The 13,577-nt window shown below is 37.5% G+C and overlaps 3 protein-coding genes across 6 annotated transcripts; 2 read left to right on the forward strand and 1 right to left on the reverse strand.

Moving 5' to 3' along the window:
* The first annotated feature begins 978 nt into the window (after positions 1–978).
* On the forward strand, positions 979–3,441 carry LOC106308521. Of its 2 annotated transcripts, XR_001263572.1 has the most exons (4): positions 979–1,354; positions 1,593–2,166; positions 2,396–3,346; positions 3,377–3,441. XR_001263572.1 is itself a non-coding variant. In XM_013745698.1 (3 exons), the coding sequence occupies exons 2-3, from the start codon at positions 1,645–1,647 to the stop codon at positions 3,248–3,250; spliced, it is 1,377 nt and encodes a 458-aa protein (XP_013601152.1). In that variant the 5' UTR covers positions 979–1,354; positions 1,593–1,644; the 3' UTR covers positions 3,251–3,435. The 2 variants fall into 2 exon arrangements, 1 of the variants encoding a protein (XP_013601152.1); XM_013745698.1 differs by having other exon boundaries at positions 2,396–3,435.
* Positions 3,442–6,167: 2,726 nt separating this feature from the next.
* LOC106327379 (BTB/POZ domain-containing protein At3g49900) lies at positions 6,168–8,662 on the reverse strand. Of its 3 annotated transcripts, none has more exons than XM_013765531.1 (4): positions 8,362–8,662; positions 8,212–8,227; positions 7,177–7,674; positions 6,168–7,096 (listed from the first exon to the last, which is right to left on the reverse strand). In XM_013765531.1, the coding sequence occupies exons 1-4, from the start codon at positions 8,529–8,531 to the stop codon at positions 6,338–6,340; spliced, it is 1,443 nt and encodes a 480-aa protein (XP_013620985.1). In that variant the 5' UTR covers positions 8,532–8,662; the 3' UTR covers positions 6,168–6,337. The 3 variants fall into 3 exon arrangements, with proteins under 3 accessions (XP_013620985.1, XP_013620978.1, XP_013620993.1); XM_013765524.1 differs by having other exon boundaries at positions 6,169–7,096; positions 8,212–8,281; XM_013765539.1 differs by lacking the exon at positions 8,212–8,227 and having other exon boundaries at positions 6,169–7,096.
* Positions 8,663–9,939: 1,277 nt separating this feature from the next.
* Positions 9,940–10,624, forward strand: LOC106324333 (60S ribosomal protein L26-1). Its single transcript, XM_013762322.1, has one exon. The coding sequence runs from the start codon at positions 9,998–10,000 to the stop codon at positions 10,436–10,438; it is 441 nt and encodes a 146-aa protein (XP_013617776.1). The 5' UTR covers positions 9,940–9,997; the 3' UTR covers positions 10,439–10,624.
* Positions 10,625–13,577: the final 2,953 nt, after the last annotated feature.

Consider the following 13,577-nt stretch of genomic DNA (forward strand, 5'->3'; position numbering starts at 1 on the left):
CTGCATGTACAGCTTCCATGCACGGCGACACCTCGAGCTTCTGGAGACACTCAGCTTGTTAGATGGTTGACACCACGTTCTGAACCCATAGATCAAGCCACCTCGAGCTTCTCGGTCGGTTTACGCGATTTTTGACCCTTCCGGCAAATTTCTGACCCGTGATCAATCCCGAATATTTTTCCGCTCCCGTTCTGATGCTCTAAATATTTTTAATAGACTCCAGATGAATTCTGATATCCTGTAAAAATATTTCCCGAGCCTCCGGCTTCCTCGAAGAATTCTATAATACTGAAATTAGGGTTTTCGCCCAACTTCGGGTTTTTCCTTCGTGCTTTGATCCTGTCGTGCTTGCTTCCCGTCCTGCTTAACTCCCGTCCTGCTTCCAATGTCTTCAAAATAATATTTTACTGATACGAAGATTTTCCGAGAAAACTTCGTGATGAAGAAACGTCGGTCTTCAAAAACGTCGAGCTTCTAAACAGTCGTGCTTCCAAAATTGTTATGCTTCCAAAACGTCCGTCTCATCAATCTAGGACATCTTCTAACTATGGTCGAGCAATTTATTCGACTCATAGTTTACTCACGATCACTTCTTCGCCCACCTCGTACTTTAAAACTTCTCGATCGATCCTTATCACCCGCAACTCGACCACCACAATGATACTCAACCATTCTCTTTTTTTTTTTTTTTTTAACGGGTTTCTACAATTTTGTTTTCACATTTTTGTTTAGTCTTTTGCTAACCAGAGATTTAACTATTACAATACTAAGCCAGACGTAAGATCACAAATGATTCTATTGGTTTCAGTGATAAAACAATATATACACTTCATTAACATATAACAAACTGTGGTTAAAAAGAACATATAACAAAGAATAATTCCTACTTAGTGATTCCTACGGTTATGGACTCGTGGAGAAATATATTAACATTGATTGCATTTCTTTAAATGAAGATAAATTAGTTGAATAACGAGAACGGCAAGATCCCAAGAAAAAAAAAGAAAAAAAAAAAACCGAAAGACAGAAACTCATCAGGCGAGTTAAAAAACTATATGTCTCGTCCTTTTGGTCGCACGTCTGAATCATCATCATGATCATCATCATCATCATCAAAGACCTCTCTTTGTCCCGTGACAGATCTTTATTAACCAAAACCTCACCGACCCGATTCTCTTATTTCCCCAAATCTAGTTCTGTGTTCTGTAATTTAGCTTCGGAGAATCTTAACCAATTGTAAATCGAAACTTTGGTGTTTGATTGAGCCATTTCTTAGTTTGGAGAAAGCTAAGATATTGAGAGTCTACGGGATTATATCACTTGTCGGAAAATTCGGTTCCGGCTTGTCTTTCAGGTGAGTTCCCGATGTTCTTCAGCTTGAAAATACTGGTCTCTAGAGTCTAGCTTCTGTTTTTTTTTTTGGATCTTGGTATTGGACATTCTGCTTAATTAGAACAGTTTCTTGATTTGTCATAGCTTAAGACAACATTGTATTGTTCCCACAAAAAAAAAAAAAAAAAAAAAAAAAGACAAAACTTTGCTTAATTAGATGCTTATGTGTTCTTGTTCTGGGTGTGTTGTATCTGAATTAGGTTGTGTACTGTGGAGATAAATCTTGGAATAAAGAAAAACAAAAAACAGAGGATGGTGAAGAACAAGCACAACAAGAAACCAACAACGTTATTGCGTTTAGTATCAACACTGGTGGGATGTGTTTTCATGATTCATCTAATCATGCTATACCGAAGAAACTATAGTGTAGATACTCTTGAAGTCTCTTCTCAGTTACTAATCCACCATCCCATTGTACGTGAGCTCGAACGAGTTGAAGAAGCGAACATTCACATGCCTCCTCCTAGGAAGCGTTCTCCACGTGCAATCAAAAGAAAACCCAAAAGACCAACCACTCTAGTCGAAGACGAAAACTCTCAGATTCGCCATCTCTTCTTCCCCGACATGAAATCCAGCTATGGTCCGACCAAAGATGGTGGTAATGACACATTGCACCGCTTCTTCCCTGGGAAGATTTGGTTGGACACGGAAGGGAATCCGATTCAAGCACACGGTGGTGGCATGTTGTATGATGAAAAGTACAAGAGTTACTATTGGTATGGTGAATATAAAGATGGAGTAACGTATCACTCTCACAAGAAAGGAGCAGCTCGAGTAAGTTCTTTCTCTCCGTTGCTATATCGTCGGTGGCTCAACTGGAAGGACCCTGGCCATTGTGCCAGGAGTTTCCGGTTCAAATGACTGCTGGGATGAATCTTTAACTAATATTATATGTTGTAGTTTCGGGCTTGGAGAATTACGGGATTAGGCCCAGAACCTCTTGGTATTAAAAAAAAATAAAAATAAAATGTGTTTAAAACAGTTTATTTGGATTTGTTTTCAGGTTGATATAATCGGTGTTGGATGCTACTCGTCGAAAGACTTATGGACATGGAAGAACGAAGGTGTTGTCTTAGCGGCCGAAGAAACAGACGAGACACATGACTTGCACAAGCTCAACGTTCTCGAGCGGCCTAAAGTGATTTACAATTCAGACACCGGTAAATACGTGATGTGGATGCATGTAGACGACGCAAACTACACTAAAGCTTCCGTTGGTGTAGCCATTAGCGACACCCCAACCGGTCCGTTTGATTACTTATACAGCAAGTCACCACACGGTTTCGACAGCAGAGACATGACTGTCTTCAAAGACGACGACAACTCCGCCTACTTGGTCTACTCATCAGAAGACAACAGCGTTGTCCACATTGGTCCGTTAACCGAAGATTACCTCGATGTTGAACCGGTTATGAAGAGAATCATGGTGGGACAACACAGAGAAGCACCAGCTGTTTTCAAACACCAGAACACATACTACATGATCACGTCTGGTTGCACGGGGTGGGCACCAAACGAAGCGTTGGCTCATGCAGCGGAGTCGATCATGGGTCCGTGGGAGACGTTGGGGAACCCTTGTGTTGGCGGGAACAAGGTTTTTCGGTCGACGACGTTTTTCGCGCAGGGGACGTATGTGGTGCCGTTACCTGGTGTTCCTGGTGGGTTTATATTTATGGCTGATAGGTGGAACCCTGCGGATTTGAGAGATTCGAGGTATTTGTGGCTGCCGTTGATAGTTGGTGGACCGGCTGATAGACCTCTTGAGTCTAGTTTTGGGTTTCCTATGTGGTCGAGAGTTTCTGTGTATTGGCATAGACAATGGCGGTTGCCTTCAAGAGGAGGGAAGGAGATTGCTTGAGAAAAAAAAGACAATAGCTTTTCAAACTCTTTTTTCACTTGTGTATTCTTCTTCCTCTTTCTTTCGTCTGTTGTGCATTATTATGGTTGTGTTGTTGTTGTGCTGCATTTTTTTTTTTTTTTTTGGGTTACAGCCTTACATGTATAGAAGAGATCGCAGGCCTTTGTTAATATCAGATCAGTTTGATAAAAGTATTAGTTCTGTTACATTTCTTTCAGGACACATTTTTTTTTTTTAACGGAGACGGTGAAGGAATGGCTAATGGGGAGAAAAGTGGAGGAGATAGCAGCAGCTAAGAGGAAGATCCCAATGGGAAAGCTGCCATCAATTCGATAGCCACCACCACCGTTCTTCGAATCAAACCTAAAAATACTAACACATGCCCAAATGGACGTTCTCATACATAAATGCATTGATGCGAAGTTTCATGTGCTTATAGCTCTTCTCATGGGAAACTAAACTAGACTTTGTTTCCTTAGAGATGTTTGGATAATGGTGTCAGTGTCTATAGCGTTCTAACCTTAGTTGAGTGTTACTGTATTTTGGAAAGTTTTGTTCATGCTGTTTGCTACCAAGTCTATCTCTAGTCTTTGTTAATGCTAGTTAGTTATTGCTTCATCAAGTTGATAATTGTTGCTGGTCAAGAGATGCTTTAAAACCAGGTGAAGAAGCTCTTGGATGAAATGGTGGAGAGTACTCTAGACTTTGTGTCAATGTTTCCGAGGACGAAGAACCCGCGAATGACTGTGGAGTTCGTTTATTTAAGCTGTGTTCAACTGGCATCATCTTTGATCATGTTGGTTAGTCATCACACACGCCCTCTCTGAATCTTGATTGTTAGTATCAATCCTTCCAGAAAATTATTTGACCCAAAAAGAAGCTGCTCGGATAAAATGAAGCAGCTAAGTTAGGCCGCAGCTAGAAAAGAGGCTAAAGATGCGGCTGCAAAAGCTAAAGCTAAGAAAGAAGAAGAAGAAAGTAAGAGGAGAAAAATGGGTACACGTGCACTGCAGGTAAAATTATATACTTCTCTCTTCTTCCATTCTTGTGTTAGTACAGTAACACATGAACTTAACCAATCAATCTCTCTCTGCTAACATGTATATATAGATTTGCAGCTAAACAAAAACTCTACGTGGAGATGTGCAAAATCGTAAAGATCCATCCATCCACTTGGAGGTAAACAAATGGAAATCTCATTACATGAAGAAGAAGAAGAAACGTAGGGTGCAACTGGATTACAATTTTTTGGAATGAAATTGTTTGGAATGACTTATTCTTACAGATTCCAATTTTTTTTTACCATTTGAATGGAACAAAAAACAAATCTCATTCCAATGATTCCTTTTGAAATGTCTGGAAAAAATAGAATATAGTTATAAAACATTCACTAAATCTTGATCCGCGCCCCCGCGCGGTTGTTGGATTTAACTTACGTTCAATGTAAATTTATAAACCATTGATTTTATAAAATGTCGTTTTGGTTGCGGTTGCTGGGAGAGATGTGTTTGTGCGGCAAGGTTTGGGGTACGCGGAGAAGCTGAAGAAGAGTGGGTGGAGAGGAGATGTTGAGGTGATGGAGGAGGAAGATGAAGATCATTGCTTTCATCTCTTAAACCCTTGTTCTGAAAATGCTCCCAGATTCATGACCAAGTTTGTCGAGTTTATTACCGGTTGATCGTGAATAAAACTGTTTCTCGACCTCATGTCTTAAAGATTGAAAATTATTCAAGACAGACGCATTACGCATGTCTGTTACCTATTAAAGATTACACAGCAAAGCCGAAACTGTCATTGAACGATAATAATAAACCTCAAAATGTTTTATGCCAAGATTGATGTTATAAAATTCTACGATTAGATCTTGGCCCGCACGACCGTGCGGGTTTTTTTAGTAGTATAATATTTTAGATTATGCAATAAAATATATCACTAAATTAATATAAATTGGTGTTATATATTATTTAATTTTATACTAATATTTACGTGAAGTATAATATTATTATTATAAAATTTATAAAAAAATTATTTTTGTGACAAAATTTATTTTAAAAATATTATTATGTAACGATAATGATTTACATAATTTTTGTTTTATTTCTAAATTTGAAATATATGTAGAAACTAAATTAAGTTGAACTACATAATAAAAAATTTGGTATATAGTTATTAATCAAACCAATTTAGTATAGTTGTTTAAATAATAAACCGAATTGTTTTTTAACTTAGGGGATTACACATATGTTAATAATAATAAAGTCTTATGTATACGATATGAATAAATATCGAATGTTTCATCTATAAAAAGAGGTGTAAATTAGTTGTATTACTTGGTAAAAACATTTAAAGGTGTGATTTCTAAGTGGTCTAAATTAAAACAAATCACATATGAAATATGTCATAATTTTTGTGCTAAATAGATAAGAATTTTTATTTTTAAATTAGAAGTAGAAATGAATATTTATTTTTAAAAACATCCTTTAAAATACTTCTTAAATTTAATTTTGAAAATTAAATCAATTTTTTAAAAATTGTTATTATCATTAAAATATTTTTAAAATTATTTTATATAATAAATTAAGTTTCTTACAATCAAAATTTAGTTTCTAATTATACTATGTGATAATTAAAATTTTAATTAACTAATTTCAAAAATAAAAAGAGTCTAAAAGATATTTGAAAGATTTTGTTAGACATTTCTTTAAGATATTTATTAGTATTTGAAATAAAAATAAAGATATTAAAATATATTAAAATATATTAAAATTAAGTTATGTAAAATTTAATAATTTTTTCAATGATGGTCCAAATAAAAAAATCACACATGAAATAAGTCATGACTTTTATTTTAATAGAATAGATAGATGATTAAAAAAACTCATGAATAAGTGGAATGAATGGTATGGAATTCAATTTTTTTATTCCATAACTTCCTTTATTACATTTATTTACGTTTTATTTTTTTTATTTTCAGTCATTCATGATATTCCTTAAATTGGTAACCAGTTACAACAGTAGAATCACTCTTTGGCTACAAAACTTTACTGAGGGAAGATTATGGAATCTGGTAAGAGATAGAGAGAGAGATCATAAGTTTTTGATGTAGTGAGTGTGAAGCTCTTCTGAGACGTTGTCATCTTCTTTGATCCATACGATATCTTCTAACCCATCATAAATCTCATCAACTGTATTCGCATTTTTCTTGGCTCCTTGTTTGGGTGATGATGAAGAGAAAGCATTCTTTAATCCATTTATCAGTCTTTTCCCCAGACTTTTCTCTCGTCGGTGCTGCGGCGGAGGAGAGGTTCCCCCTCGCAGGAAAGTCGTGCTCAGTGATGAAACCGAACCTCTCTCTCCTCTCTGCATCTTGTTTACGTTGTTACTCGTTCGGTGAACGCAGTGGAAGCTCGCGGATCGAGCAGAGTCCATCACGCTCCTTGAATTAGACTCCATGATCCGTTGTGATTCTTTCGATATGAGTTTCTTCATCTCCTCGAGCTCTTTCTCCAAGCTCTTTATCCTCGAGCTTGTTGAATCCATCGCTGCTCTTAGCCGGTAGTTTTGCCTCGCCGCCGTGTCTCGCTGTAGAAGCGACTCCAGCGTCGCGGAGGAGTCCTCTCGGTGTCGATGTCCGGCAGGAGCGCCGGTGGTGGCGACAGAATCCGCGGCAGCTATGATCGAGCGGCGCGTGTTGTTCTGCTCTTGTAGCATGGCGCGTACGATAAACCTCAGGGGCATTTTCGGGTTTTGGACGGCGTGAAGGAGTAACGGCGGCGAGAGTTTGTCGCAGTCTATCGAATTACATATCTCAACTTTCTCCTCCTCCGTTATCTCTCCGTTGTGCTCCTGCAAAATCATCCATCCAATTAAAAGCCGACACGTAACGTAATCAGTCAAATCACAATGACGAAATTAGCCCTGAGTACCTTCACGTAAGCATCAACGACTCTGTAGAGCAAATCGTGGCGCGGGAAATGCTGCTGCACGGCGTCGGCGACGACGACGAAATTTCCGGCGGGAAGTATAACGGCTTGCTCGAGAAACTCGTTGACGGAGTCTCCGTCTCCGATCTCCGTCAAAGCTTCGATGCATCTTCCGACTAAAAACGCCGCCGTTTCCGACTCCGGAAGCAAGGCGAGGCATGAACGGAGAACGATGCTGATGTAGTTAGCGTTGACGAAGACGACTCGTTGAAGATATGACTCCGTTAAGTTCTTCAGGTTATCTCTAATCATCAGAAGAAGCTCGACGGCGACTCTCAGCGAAACGACATTGAACGGCGTTAGCTCAATGTGAGCGCCATAACAGAAAGCAGTTACCAACGAGAACGTTTCGGCTGTTATGTTTAACGGCGGTGAGAGAGTTAATTCGTCAACGTCCGTTAGGTGGCGTTTTAAATAGCCGCTGCTTCTTGACAGAAGATCCTATAGAATAAAGATCACATAAAGCACAATTCTCTCTGATACTTATTTTTTTAGTTTTTGTTACAAAAATAAATCTCAAAAACTAAAAACACAAAAATAACATTTTTTATTTTGAAAATTTTAATTTAAATATTTTTAAAATTTGAAATTATATTCCCAAAACCACGATGCTCAATCCTAAACTCCTTAATTCTAAACCCCTTAAGGCCTTAACTCTAAACCCTAATGGCTAGATTAATTAACCTTAGCGTATATATAAGTGTAGATTTACTTCTTTTGATAAAACATTTAAATATATTTTGGTTATTTTCATTTTTAAGGTTTATATTTATGACAAAAATATTTTTTAACTCTACCGTACTAAATTTCTAAATAATAAATCCAAACTTTTTTTGCTTATTCGCATTAAATGTGTAATATCTTCGCTAATTTTTAAAAATTAACAAATGGGAGAAATATGCAATTCGAAAATCAAATAAAAATATTGAGCAAATGGCAATGTCCGAAATTAGCAAACAAAAGTTTGAAAAATGTAACCTTATGAAGATGGAACCTTGTGCCGCCCACATGTACCAACGCATCAGGTTTAGAATTATGAACCAACGACCTTATTATAATATAGAAGAATAGGATTTAACTATATAAAAAATGGTCATGAAGAATGGTAAGGTTTTAGAGAAACAATACCATTTATTGACTCTAGATTCAAGCTCCATTGAAGGAGAAGAGAGACTGATACGTGGTTGGGGAGAAGGAGACAAAGATGAAGAAGAGGAAGAGAAGGAAGAAGAGTGATCCATGTAGTCTTCTTCTTCGTTTATCGTATCTACATGTCCTAAACTTGTCCATCGCTTCATTCTTTGTTCGAGAGAAAGAGGGAGGTAGAAGATGAAAGAATTTTTTTTAATGAGATTCCAGAGAAGATCGGTTAGGCTTTTGGGAGAGTAAAGAAGAGAAAAGAAAACATGGCAATAAATGTGGTAATAGAGGAAATAAATGATTCTTTGTGATCGTTACAATATACGTGAAAGTCTTTAAATGCATATTTCCTTTATTTCTTCCAATAACCTGCTGTTTCGCAGAGAGGGACCACGGCCACATGCTCCTGATGTGTTTGGTTCTACATTCAAATTTCCACAAGATTTTAAATAAATTCAGACTCTTGTGTTTAGCACTTATGCATTAATCTTTTATTGATATATCCATGTTTTATTGGTTTTGTGCAACTAACAAACATATTTGTGGCAGTAACATTGAACTGTTTATATAGCTTTGTTCAAACAATATCTACCAAGAGAACACTAGTTTGATTGTTCCGATGGCGTGGATGAAGCCTAAATTCACATGTTATATGGTCTCTACTCCGAAGCAGCAACGTGCCAGAAGTTCATAAAATGACTAGTTTAACCGGCCAGTGAGTGCAACACAATCCGATTCTCATGACACCCTCTTTTCTCGTCATCCGTTGCCATCAATTTTTCTATAAAATTCTTCTATATTTTTTTCACAAGGAATTCACCTATTCTGGTGACTGTGATCATTGTTTGGTTTTGAAATAGTTATTGTTTTTTTTCTTCCAAAAAAACAATTTTTCATCCAATCAAAATTTGAAATCTTGTGTTTTTGTACAAAACCATTTGATTTGTCAATCAATATTTTTAATAGATAGATTCCCTAAAATTTAGGGAAAACTATTATTTCAAAACTTAACCATTTATGAAGAAAAACCAAAATCAACATTTGTGGGGTTTTAATAAAAAAAATGATTTTTTAGAAAGTGCTATATTTTAATTTTTTTTTTAAAATTACAAAATTTACAAAGATACGAATACAAACAACAAAGGCGTTTTGTTGTATTTTTTTTTTCTTTCTCTCCGCTGATTTTGCATATAAATTAACAATATAAGCTTATTGATGAGTAACTCATATTTGAGGTTGACCTCAACCATGAGCAAATGTATGTTATAGACCAACAGAGTTACGTGTTCCCAACTAAAATTCGAATTTTATAATACATGCGTAGTATGGACTTGCATGATTGATGATTTCTTTACAAGAAAAATGATTTGCAGGATTCACACAATTTTTGGTTACTCTTTAAAATTTCTCTACACACCACGTATAATTTTTATGGAACAAGCCCATTATGACTTTCAATAGTAAAATTTAATAAAAGTCCAAGCCCATTTAAAACAAAGCCCTAATATTCGAGTAAACCTAGCTCTGCACGGACTATATATATTCTTTACTAACACTAACCTTCACTTCCCCGTCCCCAGAGAGAGAGAGAGAGCTTCTCCATTCCCCAAACCCGGCGGCGAAGATGAAGTACAACCCAAGAGTCACCTCCTCACGCAGGAAGAACAGGAAGGCTCACTTCACAGCCTCATCGAGCGAGAGGCGCGTCATCATGAGCTCACCTCTCTCCACTGATCTTCGCCAGAAGTATAACGTCAGATCCATGCCTATCCGCAAAGACGACGAGGTTCAGATCGTTCGCGGTACCTACAAGGGACGTGAAGGAAAGGTTGTCCAGGTGTACCGTCGCAAGTGGGTGATTCACATCGAGAGGATCACGAGGGAGAAGGTTAACGGAACCACCGTCAATGTCGGAGTTCAGCCGTCGAAAGTGGTGATTACAAAGCTTCGTCTTGATAAGGACAGGAAGTCGCTTTTGGAGAGGAAGGCCAAGGGACGTGCTGCTGCGGATAAGGACAAGGGAACCAAGTTTACTGCTGAGGATGTTATGCAGAACGTTGATTAATCAAAGTGTTGATTGAGTAAGGTGTTTTGTCTTTTTAAGTTTTTAATCATAAGCAGTACTTTTGTGTTTTTAAATTTTCTTTTGTCGAATGTTTGCGGACATGAGTAAGGATCATTTCATCTCAATTTTGATTATGAGTTTTGACTCTTTTAGCCATTATCTAATGTTTGATGCTTTTTACATGAATGTTTGCTCTCTTGATTGTGGTTGGGATTGATGTGCTAGAGATTTAGTGACTACGTGATGCCTATTTAGTGAAGTGCTTGTACTACGAAAAACTGAATTGATTCGAGTCGTTTGTTTGTGGTTTAGAATTCATTTTCGTATTTTTGGGACTTTTTGCAATAGTTTTTTGCTAATAGCTGTGCGATTTATATTCGTATCATTTTATCTGAAACTCTTATCTTGTCAAGTAAAAAACACTCCCGAAAACCAATCAAATTCATTTCTTGGAATCTATTCGGCTTAGAATCGTTTGCTCTGTAATGATAAAATTGTCTCATTGACCGTGTTACAAATGCGAAATCAGAGGATTACGTCATTCATTAAATTTTAAAAATCGAATCTCAAACCCAAGCCTCAAAATTTGCGAAGTAAGAAAAAGATTAGTGTCCATTGTAAAACCCCAAAGTTCATTGGTACTATATTGGTCTCGATTTTGGAAGACCTCACGCTGGAGAAGAGTTCCAAGCTCAGCATTACTGTTCACCTTATCTTTCACACTCGTCAAGTGATCAACTGCATACAATAACAATAACTTACGTCCGACACAGCATGCATTCCAAATCTTACCGTAAATGCAACATCAAAAATCAGTTTATCATATAATTCTAAATTTCTCCTTGTCGAGAAACGGGAAAAGAAATGCGAGTCACAAAGTTATGTACCGGCCTATCATGACATATCTTCGGAATCAGAACTTGCGGAGGTGGAGAATTGAAGATACACCTTTTGCCATTTGTAGATGTCGGTGAATAGTTTTGGTCCCTTGCTCATGGATTTCTAACACACTGATGGTCTTCGGTTCGAACCGGGGCAAAGCCATATCATTAAAAGAAAAAGTTCTACAGAGCAATATTGTAACGCCCGACCGCTTACGGGTAATGGGCCACACATGGCCGTTCACTCGGCCCGTGGGCCCATCCCATCCGACGAATGGTGTATTAATTTTTGAAGGTTTGGAATCATTGTTTACTGATCCTGCAATCACAATATAACATTTCCCCTTTGTCCTCACTTATACGGTATTGCGAATCACTTCTCAATAGCTTACCCAATCTTCCACTACTCCAGTTCAAACACGCTTAACCTTGGAGTTTTAAACGGATGTGCGACGGAAAATATAAGTGTACTTTAGTGACATATCTAGCCAAATCAATTATTTTTAAACTTTTTATATATCAGAAACCAAGATGTTACTAATATATTCTTCTGACGTCGTGAGCCATCTTCCAACAATATAGGCTTTGAGATGAATCATCTTTTTTTCCCACAAAGAAGCTTCATTAGTAAAGTATAAAATATTAACTCAAAAGCTATACAAATTCATTTCTTGTTTTAGGTTGTGAGTTCACTTGTCAGTTACTACCACAATATAGGCTTAAGAGTAGGAGAACGCTGTTCAGATCGGTGAAGTTGTTGTCGACAAAGATCAACAATGTTTTGAGAAACTTCATTAGTTAAAGTATAAAATATTAACTCAAAAACTATAATCTCATTTCTTGTTTTAGGTCGTGAGCTCACTTGCCAGTTACTACCACTATGATTTGATGGCTTAAGAGTAGGAGAACACTTTTCAGATTGGTGAATTCGTTGTCGACCAAGATCAACAATGTTTTGAAAAACTTCGATCCTATTTGAAGAAAATGAACTTCCAAGTGAAAAAACTAGACGACTTTCGTGTTATTGAAGATGTATAGTCAAGACGGAGCTGTAGTAGTTCATGAAGCACGACATGAACTACGACATCAGATGAGGATACAAGAAGCTGGTCGGGTGAGTTAATGAGCATTCAAGGAAGAATTATTGAAGGAGTCAGTTTAAAGGAAGAATTGGAGAAGAAACAATCTAACTCAGAAGAAAGGAAGATTGGCTTATTCGTTGAAGAAGAAGATATGGAAAGTTTCCATTAAATAGATTTTATGTCTAGGGTTTCTCCTCTAAAGAATATAAAGAGGAGGCTTGGCACGGTGTGGCGTGGTAACACACAGAGAGAGCTTTTAGCAATAGGAGGTTTGCAAGTCCGAATAAGGAGAAGCAAAGCCACTAGGGGTTAAGGGTTTGAGTGGTTCATAGACTACGTGAAGTCTGTGAAAGAGGAAGACTAGTCAACAAGTCAAGGCTTGTCTTGAACTTGCTTGAAGGATTGCTTTTAAGAAGAACTTGTATGTGCTTTTAAAAGGATTAATCTAGTCAAATTCATTGAAAAGAAATATCCCTGTGTTACTGTGTGTTCTAGTTAGTGTAGCTTGATTATTTTACATCAACAAGTGGTATCAGAGCGGGTATCTGTATTTTTTTTAAACAGGTAAGATCCTGCGGAGTAAGATGGACAGCTACCGTGAGATGTTGTCGCACTCAAAGGTGATCCTTGAAGTAGGAAACTACAGCTTTTGGAAGGCTCGTATGAAGGCAACGATCAAGGGGATAGATCCTCTGGCGTGGAAAGCTGTGGAATCTGGGTGGACGGCACCTGTTGCCAGAGGTGATGATGGAACTGATGTACCGAAGGGAGAAGAGCTATGGACGGATGAAGAAAACAAGATGGCTAAATTCAATGCGAGAGCTCTTATTGTTATTCACTACAGTGTAGCGAGAAAGCAATTTGAGCTAATTCAAGGGTGTGAGTCAGCAAGAGATGCATGGAACATTCTCCAAGTACATTTTGAAGGAACACTGAAGGTTCAGAGCTCCAGAAAAGACATGCTTGCAACCAGATTTGAGGAACTTAAAATGGATGAAAATGAATCGATTGGTGACTTCAGCTCCAAGCTCAGCTCACTAGCTCAGGAAGCATTAACTCTTGGTAAAAAAAATACAAAGAAAAGAAGCTAGTGAAGAAGTTCCTAAGGTGTCTACCAGCTAAGTTCATGCCATACAAGGCAGCTATGAGCGTTTCTCTGAACACTGACGAGATGAC

The sequence above is a fragment of the Brassica oleracea genome, chromosome C1, assembly GCF_000695525.1.
Source record: "Brassica oleracea var. oleracea cultivar TO1000 chromosome C1, BOL, whole genome shotgun sequence".
NCBI lineage: Eukaryota > Viridiplantae > Streptophyta > Magnoliopsida > Brassicales > Brassicaceae > Brassica > Brassica oleracea.

Coding starts and splice junctions, on each gene's coding strand:
- LOC106308521 (XM_013745698.1), top strand. CDS start 1,645: ATGGTGAAGAACAAGCACAACAAGAAACCAACAACGTTATTGCGTTTA. Junction 2,167..2,395: donor ACAAGAAAGGAGCAGCTCGA/GTAAGTTCTTTC, acceptor ATTTGTTTTCAG/GTTGATATAATCGGTGTTGG.
- LOC106327379 (XM_013765524.1), bottom strand. CDS start 8,531: ATGAAGCGATGGACAAGTTTAGGACATGTAGATACGATAAACGAAGAA. Junction 8,282..8,361: donor GAATCTAGAGTCAATAAATG/GTATTGTTTCTC, acceptor TATTATAATAAG/GTCGTTGGTTCATAATTCTA. Junction 7,675..8,211: donor CAAGGTTCCATCTTCATAAG/GTTACATTTTTC, acceptor TTTATTCTATAG/GATCTTCTGTCAAGAAGCAG.
- LOC106324333 (XM_013762322.1), top strand. CDS start 9,998: ATGAAGTACAACCCAAGAGTCACCTCCTCACGCAGGAAGAACAGGAAG.